The sequence below is a fragment of the Xenia sp. Carnegie-2017 genome, unplaced genomic scaffold (assembly GCF_021976095.1).
Source record: "Xenia sp. Carnegie-2017 unplaced genomic scaffold, XeniaSp_v1 HiC_scaffold_2, whole genome shotgun sequence".
NCBI lineage: Eukaryota > Metazoa > Cnidaria > Anthozoa > Malacalcyonacea > Xeniidae > Xenia > Xenia sp. Carnegie-2017.
The window spans coordinates 5546418-5565655 of record NW_025813482.1 but is presented as its reverse complement, the minus strand read 5'-3'; the positions used below and the strand labels follow the sequence as shown (position 1 = coordinate 5565655).

Genomic DNA, 19238 nt, shown 5'->3' with positions numbered 1-19238 from the left:
ATCGTCCTTTATTATTCTTTGTCGCTGCAATTCATTGATAAGGAAGGAATGTTTTGTATTCATAGCTTGTCATGCAGCTATTCTTGACTTGCAACCGTTCTCTTGAGATTTACAGAACAATGTTGCTCAGCCTCGTCTGATAGTGCCAGCAACAACACTGATAAAATATTCTTTTGTATCATACCACCAACATGACTGAATTGCAAGTCAAGAATATATACGGCCTGCAGGACAGAAATCGCGCGTTTTTCTTCTTCACAGGAGTATATTGTCCATTGTGCATCATTGAAGAGACGGTTTCTAACAATGCGATAAAAGAAGATAATGTTAATTCAAAATTACTAACAGAAATTATAAGAGCAAAAACATACATACTTTTAGTATTTTACTCTATATTCAGTTTTAAAGCAATTGAAGAAATAGAATTTCAACCGATCGCTCACCTCAAGAGAATATAGTCAAAAAAAGCAGTCATGATCAACGTCTATCGTGAACAATGATAACTTTCTTTAGTTTAACAAGTCCACCATTATTGTGAATAATTGACCACCAACATTTCGTTTGTCCTTTCTCAACCTTATTTCGTGACCGCGCGCATTTACTTTCTAACAAAATCTTCAAATCTAAAACAAAGCATAGAGCAAACATGAATTACCAAAGCAAAAACTTTATGAAAAGATACGTTAGATCTCACATTTAGGATGAACAAAGATCACAGTGCCTTTCACATTACTCACTTCAATCAAAGAATGAGTACTGTATAAAAACGAGTATCAAAAAGCGCTTTTACCTGAACATAGTTTCAAAGAACTCGACGAACTATTCAAAAGATGTAGGGTTTCAACTTTTGCCAACTAATCTTCGTGTACCGTGCTGATGAACAAAATCAACTAACACGTTCATAGAACGAGTTAACCTTTAAGTATGCCATAAGTTGCATGAACGTGTCGTGTTCTGATTGGTCAGCTCCTATGGGTGTGCCCTCAATTGCACGTGGTGATGGTGATAAAGGCAGTACCCATGTACAAGGTGTCTCAAAAAAATGGAACCCGTACAAATGATTATGTATGTATTAAAATGAAATCTGCATAAGATGATTAATCAACAATAGCTATTTGTTCCGTCTGGTTAGATTTAGTCATACGCTTGTCCATGTTCTTTGCAATTTATGGAAAATATGATTACCTTTTTGTGGCTGTTAGAACTCATTTAATGTTGCTTTGCCTTAACAAAGGTTTTGCATTATAAATTTGAGATAAAAGTCAGTGTTTGACGGTACTATTAGTTTTAAGTTTAAGCTTGTTTTGTTTTAACTATAATATTGCACAAACCCTAATAAATCCCAGTGGCGCAGAACTGTCAAGTTCAACAATTGCTAGCTACGTTATTGTGCAGAATAACTTTAGCGAATACATAATTATTTTATGTGGGTTCCGTTTGTTTGAGAGATCCTGTAGAAATTGACTTGTTCATTTGCATCGTAATTCTTTGTGTGTTTATTAACCATGCTTTGATTTTGGCTAATTAATAGTGAACATGTACAAAGAGTATTCAATCATGATTTCAATGGGTACTGTCTGTTTTGTACAAAGAAAATTTTAAACAAGCTATAAGCACATTTAACAAACAATTGCTAAAATACGTCAGCAATCTAGCTAATGAAATGGCCAATGAATTATTCTTTGGTAAAATAAGAACCTCTTCGAAGTTTATTAATTTTTTATTTCGTCTTTTGTGAAATAAAGACACTTTCGAATGTCATTCATGTCGTCTTTTGTTAAAAAGTACTTTTACTTTCACTTTGATATCTAATTTTTGTCTTTCTTTGTATAGAGCTTTATGTCTACCTTTATGTCTACTTTTCTGCATACCTTTATCTCTACTTTTATGTCTACTTACATGTATAGTTTTGTGTCTAGCTTTGTGTCCATTACAAAAACACCCCAATCTGATAATTTCCGTAAAGACCATGCGCTTGGTTAATAAGGGCATAGTTTAATTTGGATGAGATTACACGTTCATGTTATAACTATACTAAAAAATGAATATTTCACAACTTAGTATTAAAGATAATTTAACAACATAGATGAGCTGGCACTGTACAACTCTATAATGTTATAACATTGTCTAATCGTTGAAAAGTTTATTGATTTACAACTCAGGGAATTAAAGTGCCATTATAACAAAGAAAAACACACACACAAAAAACTATAATTTGGTTGAACCCTCCTCACACTGAAACCATGACCCGATTTGCTCATAGGTTTCTTCTTCTACTTGATAAGAGTTTTCGTAAATCATCAAGACAACAAATGAATTTCACTATTCTGTAATATTCTGCCTATAGATGCAAATGCATAACTGTAAGTCAATAAAGCTATTTATAGATGCATGGATAATGGCATTGAATCTATAAAGGTATGACGTCGAGATGTTTAAGCAGGACATGAGAAAAAAGCAGAAAAGCGCTCATTTTCAATACGGTAATGAAGTGATGCTTACAAACATAAGTGATGAACATTTTTTTTGTTTTGTTGTTGTGGATCACGTCCATTTCGTGTGATTGACACTTTGGGATTATTACAGAAGGGGGGAGATGTTGTTAACATTATAGATTCGAGATGTTGTTATTGAATAGTGAGGTAGTTTTCTTTGAGACGACTTCGTTGTACAATGAAAGTTCAAAAATAGATCATTTAAACTAACGTCAATTTCAAAATTATGTGCTCGAGAATAAAATTAACGATTTTATCGTGCAACGTGCATGACAAGATTGAACGAATTATTGGAAGGTAGGAAACGGGAATCTTATGCACAAAATGGATTATTCAATAGAAAAAACCGTGGTTGTGCTTATACACGATTAAAGTAAATGTTATTTTAACTAAAGCAAATTAAATAGTGTGGATTGTGTGTTTATTCTAAACGCTCATATCTTTCGTAGGGCGTAAATAGAAATTGTTTGTGGATGGATAGGATCCAAGCATCATCGTCGTCAATATACATGTAACGATGACCAAAAATGCTGAAATTTTGTTCCAAAGCAATCAGCCGTTAGAGTTTATTTTTGTTGTGATATACCATGTGGGATATGTTGTCGTGATGGATGGTGCTGTCCTCCTGGCTCTGAATGTGATGATGAATATGGTTGTGTTTTTCAAACACTTTATTAAATGAACATATTTTGTCGCGTACGTTGATCTTCTCATAATTAAAATTTGGAAACCATAGTAAAATTTTGTCCAAAGAATAATGCATTTTGTAGATTGATCGGAATCAACACGTACGTTTATAAATTATTTCCTGTCATAATCTTGGCGACTCATTATATTCCTTGAAAATATTCTTCTCATTTTTGCTAAAATTTGACGAAGACAAAGAAATTGGAATTTTTGCAATCTTTTTATTTCTTTGATTTCTTTTGGATTCGGCTTATGTTAGTGTTCGTGTCATAAATTTCTGAGAAATTCCAAGAAGCAGATGTGCAAAAAAAAAAGAATAAAATTTGCGGACAGAAAGTTCTGATTACAGTAGACAAACGATGATTATTGCACTACTTAATATAAAAGATAATTTAACAATACCGATGACCAGGCACTGTCAATGTTATTAAAGTCTGCCAAAACATGGTCTAGTCATTGAAAATTTCATTAATTTGCAACTCAGGAAGTGCAATTATAAAAAAAAATACAAATATAAAAAACTTTAATTTGGTTGAGCCATCACACAGAAACCATGACCAAGGTTTCTGTGTGAAGGTTAGCCTTTTATAACAATTACTTCCCAGATGTAAATATTTAACTATAAGAAGCTTCATCAATGAAGCTACTTATAGAAGCATGGATAATAGCATTGAAAAGGAACATATATGTATAGGTATGACGTCGAGATCTTTGGGCAGCACTTTAGAAAAAAAGAAAAATCGCTCATTTCCTACACGCTAATGAAGTGCAGCGATTGAGGAAGCATGCATGCTTACCAACATGCGAAAATGTTCCACTTTGTATGGCGCGCCGATACAGACAAAAATACTTTTTCTAAAGATGAAACTTCTATTTCAAATTTATTACTATGTTTAATATAAAATTATAGTACTTCTGAAAAGTTTAATACTTTATTGCTGCCTGCAGTATGCCAAATGTAATTTCAAGCTAAACTTCATGCTGTCGAATTTCGATGTAAGTTATAAGATCGCGGAAGATATTGAAATCCTCGATCGTGAGAACGTTGGAGTTAGTGATTTTATAAATATTCTGGAACATGGGAAAGAGTTGTATCAAGAAATAAAGCGAAATATGTTTTCGGCTTCCTTTGTGGAGGCTGAACATCTTAATATGCAGACAGAACAATTTGTCACGACTATAGTTATTTCATTTGGCCATCTTCGTAATACTTTACTACAAGATGCATATATGATTGAAACCATTGCTACTCTAATCAACATGTTTCAATGCCTTGTGCGTCAGTTAATGGATCGTTTTGAAACATCTGTATATGATGACCTACAATATAATTGTCCCAACAACGTTTTGCAGTGAAGGTCGAGGCCGTCACCAGCTATTGATACCAAAAGAGCAATTAGAAGGATTGAGATCTCTTGCTTTTTCATGGAAATCCGTAGCAACTATGCTAGGTGTGTCAGAAAAGACAATAATGCGTAGGAGGGATGCCTACAGTATTCAATTCACCAGTAATAAATATATGGAAGTGTCAGATGATCAATTAGATGATATTGTGAAGGCTGCTTTATCTGCTTCACCTAATTCAGGTGAAAGAATGGTTTTGAGTTACATCAGAGTACAGAGATTTTTTGCACAGAGGTGGAGAGTGCGTCAGTCGATTTGGAGGATCGATCCTGACTACCGGATGTGGAGGTGCAGAAAAATAACAAAAAGAAGATTATACAATGTAACACCAAATTCTTTATGGTGAGTGAAATTCTTGCTGGAGCAAGACTTTCAGGAAGCTTATATATAATTTTTTTCTTTCTAGGCATCTAAATGGCCAGCATAAACTAATAAGATGGCGAATTGTTATCCATGGTTGTGTAGATGGATACTATCGTGCAGTTGTCTTTGTGTAACAATAAAGCTTCCATTGTTCTTGATCTTTTCATTGATGCCACGACTAAGTTTCACTATCCATATAGAATTAGAACAGATTAAGGAACAGAAAATATTGCTGTGGCCAGGCATATGCTTAATCGTTATGGTCTGTCTAGCAAACCTGTTCTTACTGGACAGTCCGTTCATAAACAGCGCATTGAGCGTCTTTGGCATGATGTTAACACCTATGTTTGGCATCTTTCCGATGGTAAACACACGTGTCAAAAAAACGTGATCAAATTACAAAATTCGTGCAATCAAATAGTCGGACATAGTATTGCATTTGTAAAAGAGAGCCAATAAAATAAAAAGATTCTCTTGGGGCATTTGTAAATATTATTTTAGAAGTACAGATCGACTAATCATAAAGGCAGAAGGTGTAAGAGTGAATAAAAGCCATTGTCCGTCAAATCAAAGGAAAGCTTGGATATGACATGCAATATGCAGGTACAAAGTTATAGAGAAAAATAAAAAACATTTTTAACGTTGTCGCGGATATTACGAGTGCCGTAACAAAGTGTTGATGAGTTTCACATGCATTTGTCAAAACAAGCTTAAGAAGACAAAGAGCATGCCAAAAATATATGATTGAAAACTTCCTCAGCGCATCTACAAGCACCAATTTCAGAGCTCGCTCTGTCACAAATTAATTGAGAATCTGAGCATGCGTTGTCAACTCCACAAACTGTCCAAGCTCATGGTAACGACCAACTGGATGTACTAGTACAGATTTTGGAGTAATTAGCTCGCTCAGTCACAAGTTTTAAGACAAATCATCTGCGCATGCGCAGTCTGATTGAGCATGCGCAGTCAACTTGACCAGATACCCAAGTTCATGGTCATGGCAAAGACCAACTGCATCTACTTGCACCAATTTTGAAGTAAATAGCATGCATAGTAACAATTTAATAGAAAAATCGTCTGCGCATGCGCTGGAGCATGCGCAGTCCACTCGAATAATTGTTCATAGTCATGACAACGACCAACTATATGTACTTGCACTACATTTGTGTCAATTAACTCACTTAGTCGCAAATTATCAAAGAAATCATCTGGGCATGCGCAGTAACGATAACAATCATCCCACAACTTTCGTACGCCTTTAAATTTTGGTATATATATATAAAGCTAAAACTTCATATAGTAGATGTCAACTAGCAGTGGAAGCTGGGTGCGATATAGTATGCAGTGGCTTAGGGGCCCACACTTCGTTGGCGACCGGACTTTCCCTGCGTACCCTGAGTAAAGCCTATCGCAGGTGATTTCAGGGTCTGATGGGCGGAAGCTTGCTATTGGCATCTCCCAAGTAGGATAGCGTGGAGCCGAAATCTCCTACCGAAACGTTAACATGCGGCGTTCTAGTGCCTTGCGCTTAAGAAGGTATCGGGAAGCATGGACCGAAAACGGTGTTTTTTTGCCTTCGAATTTTATCTTTTTGTTTTATCTCTTCTCATAAAATAAACAAAGCAATGTTTCAATTAACTTCTTCTGACATTGTGCCTTTTATTAGAACACATTAATTTAAGACAACCTTCAACACGTTTTATATAATTTTCATTAGTTTATATCTTTCTGATTTAACTCTCTCATTTACTGTTTCTCATGTATCACGAGGAAACCATCCAAGAGCTTCATGGCAAACAAGGATTATCTGGTTCCCTTGATTAAAATGCGTTGTTCTAGTGCTCAACTATCTCGGGGTATTGGGAGGCATGGACCGAAAACTGGACTTTTTGTTTTTAAAATTTGTCTTTTTTTTACAGGAATTCTTCTCATAAAAGAAACTAGAACATCCACGGATACTGCAAAGGTTCAAACAATTTCTGCCTTTATGACTTATAAACCAATTTCTAAACCAATTCTAAGCATGTTTATACGTTTTTTACTTGTTACATTTTAAAATGTAACTTTCTCATAACTCTCTTGTGATGAACGAAAGCTTCCTTATACAATATGACTATCTCATTATGACTACCTGCTCACCAAAAATACCCAGTGGGAACAGAGTTATCGATTCTGCAATACGTCGATTCAACTGTCGTGGAAAAAATCTATGATTTGGTCAAACAAAATATCACCAGCGTCGCCGAAGTAAAGCGATAACAGGACGATTTCGTAAAGAACGATCTATTTTTAGGTGTTCCTAAAACGCAGGTTCTCAAAACAGAAAGCCAACGATATTATCAATCCTTACAAGACATTCCGAATCACATTGTTACAACCATTTCTTAGTTAAAATCTTGAGAAAACGACAAAGAATCATTGGTCAGATCAAATCAGATTCCTCGTCCTAAAGGAAAGAGTTTGGTAGTTATTTTTAAATAAATTCAACAGTTCCCACTACTATATACCACGTGAGACAACAAGCTTCCAAACTGTATATGTGATTCATCGATATTTCTTTTGAACATATCTTCAGAAGACTCAATGTTCTAATTTTGTATTGGAACCTTATCCTCGCTAGAGAATTTAACGTCAACAACATGCTTAGAATCATTCGTGCTCTCATTGGTTCACAAGTCCTCATCCAAAACTCTCAAGCGTACGCTAGGTGCTGCAACTACGTTCAATTTCATAAAGCTATCTTCAACCTTGCGCTTTGTTTCTCCTCTGTAATGCTTGATTTTGTTTCACTGTTGGTAGTTTCATTTTCAAGTATTTCTTCCACCTCAATCCACAAATTATAATATCTGTCATAAGTATTAGAACATTGTTTATGCACAAAATATGCAAATACAAAGTGATGCTGAAAAATAAAAGCATCTTTAACATTGTCACGGATATTAAAAGTGGCTTAACAAAAAGTTGATGAGTTAAATATGCATTTGAGATGGTAAAATTTTATTTAGAAAAATATTATATTATAAAATATAATATTATATTATATAAATATTTCATAATGTAATATAATATATTATATATTTAATAAATTTTATTTATAAATTGTTCTGTCTGCATATTAAGATGTTCAGCCTCTACAAAGGAAGCCGAAAACATATTTCCCTTTGTTTCTTGATACAACTCTTTCCCATGTTCCAGAATATTTATAAAATCACTAACTCCAACGTTCTCACGATCGAGGATTTCAATATCTTCCACCATCTTACAACTTACATCGAAATTCGACAGCATGAAGTTTTGCAGGAAATTACATTAGGCGTACTGCAGGCAGCAATAAAGTATTAAACTTTTCAGAAGTACTATAATTTTATATTAAACATAGTAATAAATTTGAAATAGAAGTTTCATCTTTAGAAAAAGTATTTTTGCCTGCATCGGCGCGCCATAATTTTACGTCAATTAATATAGCACTTAACATTTGTTCCGTATAATGTGACGTATGTCATTGAAATGTCATTCATTAATATCATGTGACGTTGTTAGTAATTACTTTCGGTTTGTAATTCTAACATTAGTTGATTAATTTCTGAGCAAATTATCTTGTTTATATCTGTTTGATACAAGGCAGATAGTGTAATAATGCGATTAAAATAAATGTTTTGAACATTACTTTTATGCTGTTTCTTATCTTCATCGACTTTTTCTTCCATAAAGATGCTACCTATAACGATTTGCAAAAACTAAACATTAAGATCAAATCATGCATGTTATGCAAAGATTTGCATGTTATTTTTAACCTTTCTCGAGATTAGTTTTACTCTTTTCACAAAATAGCCGATAATTTTCTTCCGCTTCGGCAGAGTCCATTTTGTTAAATACTAAAATCTTCGGTTTCCTTAATACATCTTCGTTATACAACGTTAATTCCTGTACAAACCGCAAACTTAAGAAATTATATGTTTGAGAAACGTACCGATCACGAATTGGAACAAACCTGAGCCAGTAAATAAGTTGTTTCAAATGGTGATCTTTTAGGATGCGTGCTTGATAGTTGAAAACCATTAATATCCACCTTAATGTATTAATAGAAGAAATAACAGGTTACATTTTGCATATTGTAGAACACGGTATAATTGAGTTGATTCTCTCCATTACTATCCAGTTAGGAGATGCAGAGCATTCTTATGCCTTGAGGTGTAAGACCAGAAAACGCACGAACGATCGATTCTTACCACAAATATCAATATTTTAGCTTTTTCAATATGACGCAAGAACTTCAACCCCAGTCCTTTGTTTTTATGTGCGCCTTCGATTAAGCCAGGTAAATCAACAACTGTGAACTGTTATAAAAAGGTTTGTGTCAATAATACGTTTCTTCAAAGTCGTTGCAGACAAATTATTCATCACTAACGATTAATGCTTACATTACAACATTTGCATGTATAAAATGTAAGAAATATCATGCAAATTAATTTAATTATTTTATCAATTTGTATTTTTGTAAATTAATATTTAACTTACATCTCTGAGTAAAGCATAAAGTTGTGAAATTGTAACACACTTCAACTTACTATTTGTTCAATTTGGATATTTTCCATCAAAAAACATGTTACAAATTACACGCAGGTTCAAATGCTTATTCTGCATAATACGATTGTGTAGCTTTTTTTAAAGTAAATGGTTTGAACCCGGGAGTATCGTTACATGTTTGTAAATGTAGATCGTCCAGGTTGGTATAGTCCTGAGAAGGACTGTTTTTGTTGTTGTTGACTGACGTTTCGACAACCTTAGCGGTAGCCATCTTTAGAAGTCAAATGTGGAGTAAACGTCAGGTTAGCCTTATTTGTTATCTGGTTCTTACGTCATTGTATTGTGTGTACAGGAAATGTGTATTTTCATTGTGAATTAGTGTGAAGTGAAATGTTTTTAGTTGTGATGTGTGATTTAGGTGTGATGTTTTTAGTTGTAATGTGTGGATGTCAATTGTGACAATTGTGGACAAAAACAGTCCTTCTCAGGACTATATCAACCTGGACGATCTACATTTACAAACACGTAGCTTTTATTCTTGAATCAATAAAATTTCTTTCTTATAAAACTTTTGAAATTTTAAAAAGAAAATATCGACTTCCATTATGTAAAGAGAGCTTGGAAACTGTACACTAAAAATAGATTTCTAAAAAAACAATAATGACCAGTTTATAACAACATACCTGAGTAGAATCATCTATGGAGATTCGTCCCAGTGTCGGTTTGGTTGACGTAACTAAAAAGATGAAAAATGTATCATATAAAAGTTTAACAGCAAAAATCGACACTCTAAGTTTACACATTTATAAACATTAATCGGTAAACTGAAACCAAAACCTTACACGCATATTCTGCAACTTTTGGCTTGGCATTGGAAATGGCCCGCAATAATGTGGACTTGCCGGCATTAGGAAAACTGAATAGGAATGACATAAAACAAACACATTAATCAAACGTTAAATGAACTGAATCAAATAGGTTATTGAGGGATCACGAGTTTATTGTGAGATTCATAAGTATAGTTTATACAAGGATCACAAGTGTTTCGTGAGATTTATAAGTACATGTTATAGAAGAATAAACAGTGTTCTGTGATCTTTGTAAGCAAAGACGAAGAAAGGATTATGAGCTTTTAAAAAAATATTGATAACTTAACTTTTAGAGTAAAATTGTAAGATTTTTATATAAGTTTTTTATATTTATATATTTTAGTTTTATAATATCTTTAGCAATAATATTTTGTAGCTACATATGTGAAGGTGAATGATATTAATGCAGCGATTCTTGTCCTGTTCCATTCATTTTTCATGAATGTAATTATTTCAACTACAAATTTATTAAACTCATATTCGAACAAATGTAATATGAACAAAAGCATGTAACCTAAATTTAAAGTATTACATCTTAATGCTGCCAATCTTGATACTTGACAAGCATTATAGTCTTTCATTAGTGAACATATTAACTTGTGACATGCATTATAACATTCTTTCTCTAATGTACGTACGTGTTGACACGTGACATGCATTATAACAGTCTTTCTCTAATGTACGTACGTGTTGACACGTGACATGCATTATAACAGTCTTTCTCTAATGTACGTACGTGTTGACACGTGACATGCATTACAACATTCTTTCTCTAATGTACGTACGTGTTGACACGTGACATGCATTATAACAGTCTTTCTCTAATGTACGTACGTGTTGACACGTGACATGCATTATAACAGTCTTTCTGTATTGTACGTACGTGTTGACACGTGAAATGCATTATAACAGTCTTCTTTTAGTGTACATGTTAACACGACACATGCATTATGACACTTAAACAATAGTCTTCTCTTAAGCCTAGTCCTCACTTGCAATAAATTGCAATAAGCATAAGCATATATATGCATTAAGAGGAACGGAGAGTTTTGATAATCCTGTGTTTATGGTTTAGGCTTATGCTGCAAGTATAGCTTTAGTGTATATATGACATGTGACGTGCAGAAATAATGAAAAAACGAAAATACTTCAAACAAAAACACGACATGATCTGTTGCGTTGAGTTTTTCTTATCCACAATCCTATTTAAAGTACTTGACACTGGGTTGATTTCACCCAGTGATTATCCTTCCATTTCTACGCATTATAAACATGTTATTCTAGGTTGGTTTATTTATTTGTTTTAGTTTGGTGGACAGACATTTTAAAAGATCATTGGTTGATAACAGTAATTTTTCTGAAAGACTGAAGTGTTGACCAAAATAAATATATTATTGCTTTTATAAAAATAGGCACGCAATGCGTACATGTGGGTAGCCAATCAAGTATGTTATTATTAAATGAGATAGATGATATGAGCCTAATTCAAATAAAACTATATATGTAATATTATTTATGTCAAACTTGTTTAAGATTTGAAAATGTTCTTTAGTTATATGACCAATTAATTGTTTAACCCTTTTTGCATTTTTCGAACGCTCTAGATTAGATAGCATGTCACGTGACTCAAGCCTCACATCAAGGAAACTAACGTCATTTAGATTTTTCTCGAATTTTAAAAGTTTTTTCACGGTCCTGGAACGAGATATAATTGTTATTTGCGGTCGTTTGTGAGCAGGCATTTGAATAATATCTTGACTTTTATTTATTATGCTTTTATGAAGTTTTGTGAAGAAAAATTGTTTGTTTTTACATCCCATTAATCCAGCTCATGTTTAGTTCCGCTTGAATAGATTACAACAGGCAATATCGTACAACTATACAAGTCAATTTTTGGACCGTGATGTTTTTAGTTATATTTCTCAAAATAACGACATTTTCTTAGGATTATACCACCGACGATTCTGTGCTTACTGCAAATAACTTCTGCTTTATACGCGGCCAGACGCTTCACAGTTCGCGCATAGGAAATGTATTATTACATTCATACTATATTTATATACGCTTGGATTCATTGTTATTCTTTATGTCGAATAAAAAAAACGGCATTGTTCGCCATCGTTCGTATATCCGACTATCACCGAGGATTACGACGAACAGACAGACAGACAGACTGAAGGACGAACATTTTTCAGTGTAGATAATGGTTAAACCGCGCATGCGCAGCGGCTACCCACAAAAACAGAAAATACATACCCTACAAGGCCAACATCTGTATGCATCTTGTAATCCAAAGTAATCATTCTTCTTTCTCCCTTCTCTCCACCAGCAGAAGGTGTTAATGAAGACCCCACGGCCACCACAAGCTACCTTAACACGCTTTCCCAATTTATTCATTTCCTCGATAACTTGACCTGATTTATCATCCCGCACAACTGTACCCAAAGGAATAGGTACAAGTAGATCGTCCCCACGTTTCCCACAAACTCTCTTTGCTTTCATCCTACATTAAAACAATCCAATGTATGTAAAATAAAATATTATAGGAATGCACTTGTTTTAAAATCGATGCAAAAATTATGAAACAAAAATCAATTAATGGCCATAAATATTCAAAATGAATTATTTTTCTTATGGCTGTTCTTCTAGTCCAGTAAGTCTAATGATTTGAGTAGAAAGACTTACGAACAATTCTGTCCATGACTTGCTTGAGGTCGTCGATTTTCTTTATACCAAAAGTGACGTAATGTTGCTTTTGGTTGACATTCTAATATTACATCACCACCATCTCCACCACTAGCAGCTAGACTGCCATTTCCACCACTACCGGCTATAACATACAAGCGTACTCTGTCGACAAACGAAGCAGCACGGATCTGAAAAAGACTACATATGTTAACAAACTACGTACTAAAAAATAATTAATAGCTACAATCATTACACACAAGAAAAATCAATAAATGCCAGACTTCAGTTGCCTGGTAGTACATAACACACCTTTGATCTCATAGATGGATACACTGGTTTGAAAAGAGCCGTTTTAACTTTTCTTGAGACTGCAGGACTCTTAATGAAGTCGTTAACAATCGAAGGTAAAAAGACCTTTAAAATTAAAGTCAGAAGAATAAAAAAATCTTCAAATAAAAGAATGCGAGATTATTGTAAGAATATAAAACTAAGAACACGCGTGTACCTCATGATTCACTTTAGTTATTTCACTGTCGCACTCGACTTTCATCGAAATATTGCTGGATATCAAACCTTCACTTTTGCATTCCACGATATCACCAAGCTATAGGGAAACGTTATTGAAAGTCAGCAATTGTATGTAAAAAACATTTAGTCTACAAAAAACTCTTCTTGAAGTGATCATGCAATGAAAACCTTTCGTGTTTCTTAGCTTACCCGTTTCATTACTGCATTATATTCAGTAAATCTTTATCTATCAAGTGAATGCATTGGACAAATGTCACATTGTCATCATGTAGACATAAAAAAGTAAGGCAGCAGTAAATTTGATCAGTCTTGTTGCTTCTTGCATTAGAGCAAATTGATAATGTTTAAATAAATAATGTGTGAAGTACAACTTTACACAAATGTTTTACTTATGTAAAATAACTGATAACACTTGTGCAAGACTTTAAAACACACTAAAAACGTTGACTTAATCTAATACACCTCCAGTATTTGGACAGCAGTTTTTAACAAGGGAGTCAGCTTACTGGATGTTCGACCGCATAATGTTTTATAATTTTAATTTGGAAATATATAATAATTTGGCAATGACATTTTTTGCTGAGAAATTGAAACATACTTGCGCAATACAGCTAACATCCTCATTGTTATATAAAAATAGAGCATTTGCTTGGTGGTTTACAAAATTACTGACATGAAGACGTTGCTTTAGAGTATGAACACCAGATAATGGAGCCTGTACTACAAATGTAAGAAAAACATAAACAGAAATGAAGTCTTCTACGATACAACGGTGTTCAAACTTAAGTTTGCGTTCGTCACACATATAAAATGAGAAAAACACAAAACTTTGCCGAGCGTAGAATTAGCGAAAAACTAATGACGAAAAAGGCTGATTTTTGTTTGAATTACATGAAGTTGCCCGGAAGTGAGAACTTACCATTGAACTAAAATACACGGAACGCTACCAGTAATACAAAACCCTAATAATTTTTGAAGCCGTGATTTTACCCCAGACACGCAAGATTACACCACAGACATGCGTGTGTAGTCAATCAATTTTCACTTCGCAAGAGAATCTCGAAACACTATACACGAGGATCTGGGGTAAAATTGCGCGTGTCTGGAGTAAGATTTGGCTTTCATTATTTGCTTAGGTAGCGTTCCATGTATTTCACACTTTCAATTCAATGGAACGTACTGGAACAAGACAAACACAACAGACAAATTTCCCTTGGAGTTGACATTGGAATTTTTCAATTTAGCCCATTAACCAACTTTTTAAAATAAGTTAAAAAAAATATCTTTTTGTAGCTCAGGATTTTCTACAGAGGAAAAAATCCCTGCAACAACAATATCACCCTGATTCAGTGTGCGAATTAACGGTGTGCAATGTGCAATTTGCACATCGTTTTAGATAAAATGAAAACAATTGCACATCACTTTTTCAAACGATGTGCAAAAATTAGCGGTTTTAACGAAAAACACTGTCGCAAATCGTATGAATTTGTTCACGTTTAAGAATATTAATTTAGCAATTAATTTAGCTATATAATAATTAACGTAATATCGATTTGATTATGCCTCTAAAGAAACACTTTTGTCAAAAAAATTGCACATCGTTTTTTTTGAACTAATTCGCACACTGCCCTGATTTAACCGTTCACCTAAAGAACACGAATATAATATAAACTTTAATACCTTGAATAAGAAGATCACTTGGCGGCAAGGTTATTTTTTGAGCCATTTTATCACTGCACTAAAACAATTAAACACGTACACAATTTAACGAAATAACATATAATAAATCATAAATAAAAAACACACTGAACTCACCACAAAAATACGGTGATGCATGTCTTCAGTATTAAACTATCCATAAAAGATTATATAAAGAAACTAGATATATTGGTAATATAAGTTGTAATTTAGAAATTTTAAAAGATGCATTATATAAAATAGCTATGAAGACATACACGTTTGTAAATGTAGATCGTCCAGGTTGGTATAGTCCTGAGACTATTGACTGTTTTTGTTGTTGTTGACTACAAACAAAAACAGTCAACAGTCAATTTTTGTTTGTAGTCAACAACAACAAAAACAGTCCTTCTCAGGATTATACCAACCTGGACGATCTACATTTACAAACGTGTAACGATACTCCCGGGTTCAAACCGTTTACTTTATTATGAAGACATAACTAACCTTAAAAGATTCATTCACTGACTTAGCATTAATACCATTTTCTGCCAGTTCTTTAGTCAACTCTTCTGATAGTGCTACGAATTAAAAATACAAATTGAAATTTCATGGCAACGATGAAAGACTGCGTAGTTCAAAAAATAGTTAATTATCACACTTTATGACTTTAAAGGTTTCTTTTTCGCAAGATTAAGTTTACGTAGACACTCAAAGTTCGCAAATTTTATAGTTTATGCTAAATTTTCAACAACAATACATATAAAGGGCTACTTCTCAATCTGCTTGATTAATAATAGTGTCAAACCAAATCTATTGTGTAAATGTAAACTCAAGCAGGCTTGCATTACATCTAGAAAAAATAGCGATCATTTGGCGTTGATCAAATGCTTTTTCCTACGTAGTCAATTTGCACCAATAAAATAAAATAAGTCTTTTGTAACAGTGCACATGTGCTGCTTTTATACATATTTACATTTATAAAACACTATATTTTCTGTTGATGTCTTCTTTGTTTATTTCGTCGACAAAGGTGAAAAAGTCTTAAGTAGTGTAGTCATTGGGAACTAGAGGATTGAGAAGTGAAGAGATATTTCAATTGGTTGTAGTTGTAAGAATTAATGGACGAGACTATGGGTCTAAGAGGAGGTGGTATGTTGTTGTCAATGTGTTTGTTGACTTTGGAAAGCCCATAAAACCTTACAACCAGTCATTTGACTCTGAAGATGACTGCCTCTAAGGTTGTCGAAACGTCAGTCAACAACAACAAAAACAGTCTTTCTCAGGTCTATACCAAAGTGGACGATCTACATTTACAAACATGTAACAATATGCCCGGGTTCAAGCCATTTACTTTATTAGCTGCAATAAGTTAATACATAATAAAAAATAAGAAAATCAGATAAATATGGTAAGAATTACCTAAGGTCCTGACAAATATCACAACAACAGAAGCTGAACAATAATTTTCAAGGATATTGACAATGTGTTTGCCTCCTTCAACCAGACTGAATGGAAGGACCTAAATAAGCATATGTAATTCAAATGATAATTGATAACATATGCACAAGAATGCAATTATGTCAAAAATATACCTTTACTTTGATTGACTTTGAGGTAGTCCTATTTTCATCCCTAAATAAAAACTTACAAATATAAACTTTACAAACAATGTAAGTTTGTATAGTACTAAAGCCTCGATCTTCAGCCTTGCTATACATAGCTAGCCTTCAAGTTTTGTAATGCCATGTAAATTTCATAACATTAGAACTATTCACCAATCTAGAAATCTTAGTGAACTCAAAATATTCGCACAGCAAGAGTGCCATAAACAAGCTAATTACACCGCTGGCAAGTCTTCTGTATTAAATTATGATACATATAATAACTAGACCAAAATGCTCATTGTGTTTTTTTACATTGTAAAGGCTGTGGTCAATTTAGCTTTCCTTGTAAATTTAACTTTCTTTGTGCAAATATAACTCTTTATAAATTACAAACAATGAAATGCGTGTGCTGACTGATCTATAGCTGAGTGTGCATTAGCCAGTACAAATCAATCTATAAACTCAAACAATTAAATCACTCAATGAGAATTTGCAAATGAATCATGAATACATGTTGGAGAAAAAATTGAAACGTTTGTTTTAAATTTAGCTGATTTGCAATGTTATTTTATAAAAGAATTAAGATGTTTTTGTGTTTGCACTGGCCTATGCAACCATGGAGACGTTGATGAGAATTCTCAAGCAGTTGCAGAACTCTCATTCTTGGGTCTCAGATTTGTACTGATCTGCTCTTGAGTTCTCCCTAAGGTCTCCTCGGTTTGCACATACCTGCAGAAACACTGCAAGCAAATTTTATTTCTAAATCGGTACACAATTATCAAACTTATCAAACTTGGTAGTGGATGCCAGGTTAAATGCTAGTTGACAAGTTCAGCAAAATGCATTTACTTAATTCACAAGTTTGTGTCTGTGCTATTCAACTATGTAATAAATAAATTAGTGAATTTCATTAAAGTTCGTCCCAATCTGCATTAAAGCCTAGCAAGCAAATAATTTTGACACGTACTTATTTGGAAGAAATGGCTTTCTAGCATTGGAGATGGAGGACACATGTGTTTTAATAAACAATTTTTCTAGCAAAGGTTGTCCAAAATTTCCAAAATCTAAAAAAAAAGATCGTCAATTACGTATGATTATCAACTTTGTCATCAATGTAAGCTAGCTTTCAAGTAAACTACATTTCGAAATCTTCAAATAGGCATATTACATGTGAGCCTTACACGATAAAAACCATCGCATTTGACACCACGAAATAGCCCGTCTTCTGTCAAGGTAACAAAATGATTGAAGAACTTGATAATTTTAAATGGTTTCTTTATGAGAAACGACATTAGTAAAGAACGTTACAATTCAAAACACCAGCACCAGTGTACTAAAATAAATATATATTTTCGACATTACATGCTATGCACAATGCATAAATCGTCTTACACAAAGTACTCCTCAAGCACTACTTTCTTGACATTCGTTCTGTTGCTGTTGAGCTGCAATATCAACACGTTAAAACATTCTACTACATGCCAAAACTTGATACAACATGTCACTACGTGCTACAACATGCAACAACATGTTACAACATGTTACTACATGTTAATACATGCTACAACATGTTACTACATGCTACAACATGTTATTACATGCTACAACATGCTACAACATGTAACTACATGCTACACCATGTTACAACATGTTACTACATGCTAAAACAATACAACATGCTACTACATGCTACAACATGGTACTACGTGCAACAACATGTTACTACATGTTACAACATGTTACTACATGCTACAACATGTTAGAACATGTTACTACATGTTACAACATGCTACAACATGTTACTACGTGCTACAACATGCTACAACATGTTACTACGTGCTACAACATGGTACTACGTGCAACAACATGTTACTACATGTTACATGTTACTACATGCTACAACATGTTAGAACTTGTTACTACATGTTACAACATGCTACAACATGTTACAACATGCTACATGTTACTACGTGCTACATGTTACTACATGTTACTACGTGCTACAACATGTTACTACGTGCTACAACATGTTACTACGTGCTACAACATGTTACTACGTGCTACATGTTACTACATGTTACAACATGCTACAACATGTTAGAACATGTTACTACATGCTACAACATGTTACTACATACAACAACATGTTACTACATGTTACAACATGTTACTACATACAACAACATGCTAAACATGTTACTACGTACTACAAAATGTTACTACGTGCTACAACATGTTACTACATGTTACAACATGCTATAACATGTTACTGCGTGCTACATGCTAAAACATCGGTGTATTGATATTCTACTTTTACACGCCATATCAAAGATTGGAGAGCATTTCAGTTGAATGCTCAAAAATCAGTCGAACCACATAAAAAGATCATGTTA

General features: G+C 33.6%; 1 protein-coding gene across 1 annotated transcript; it reads right to left on the bottom strand.

Annotated features, from left to right (window-relative positions):
• Positions 1-7996: 7996 nt before the first annotated feature.
• LOC124440716 (GTP-binding protein 10-like) lies at positions 7997-18206 on the bottom strand. The gene is given in 19 exon segments (XM_046991143.1): positions 7997-8667; positions 8744-8873; positions 8941-9018; positions 9179-9286; positions 10160-10212; positions 10319-10392; positions 12602-12670; positions 12672-12848; positions 13031-13221; positions 13343-13447; positions 13539-13637; positions 14160-14281; positions 15242-15299; positions 15377-15412; positions 15746-15819; positions 16661-16760; positions 16834-16873; positions 17813-17909; positions 18027-18206. Coding segments are annotated over 19 exon segments (1812 nt in total). The 5' UTR covers positions 18046-18206; the 3' UTR covers positions 7997-8485.
• Positions 18207-19238: the final 1032 nt, after the last annotated feature.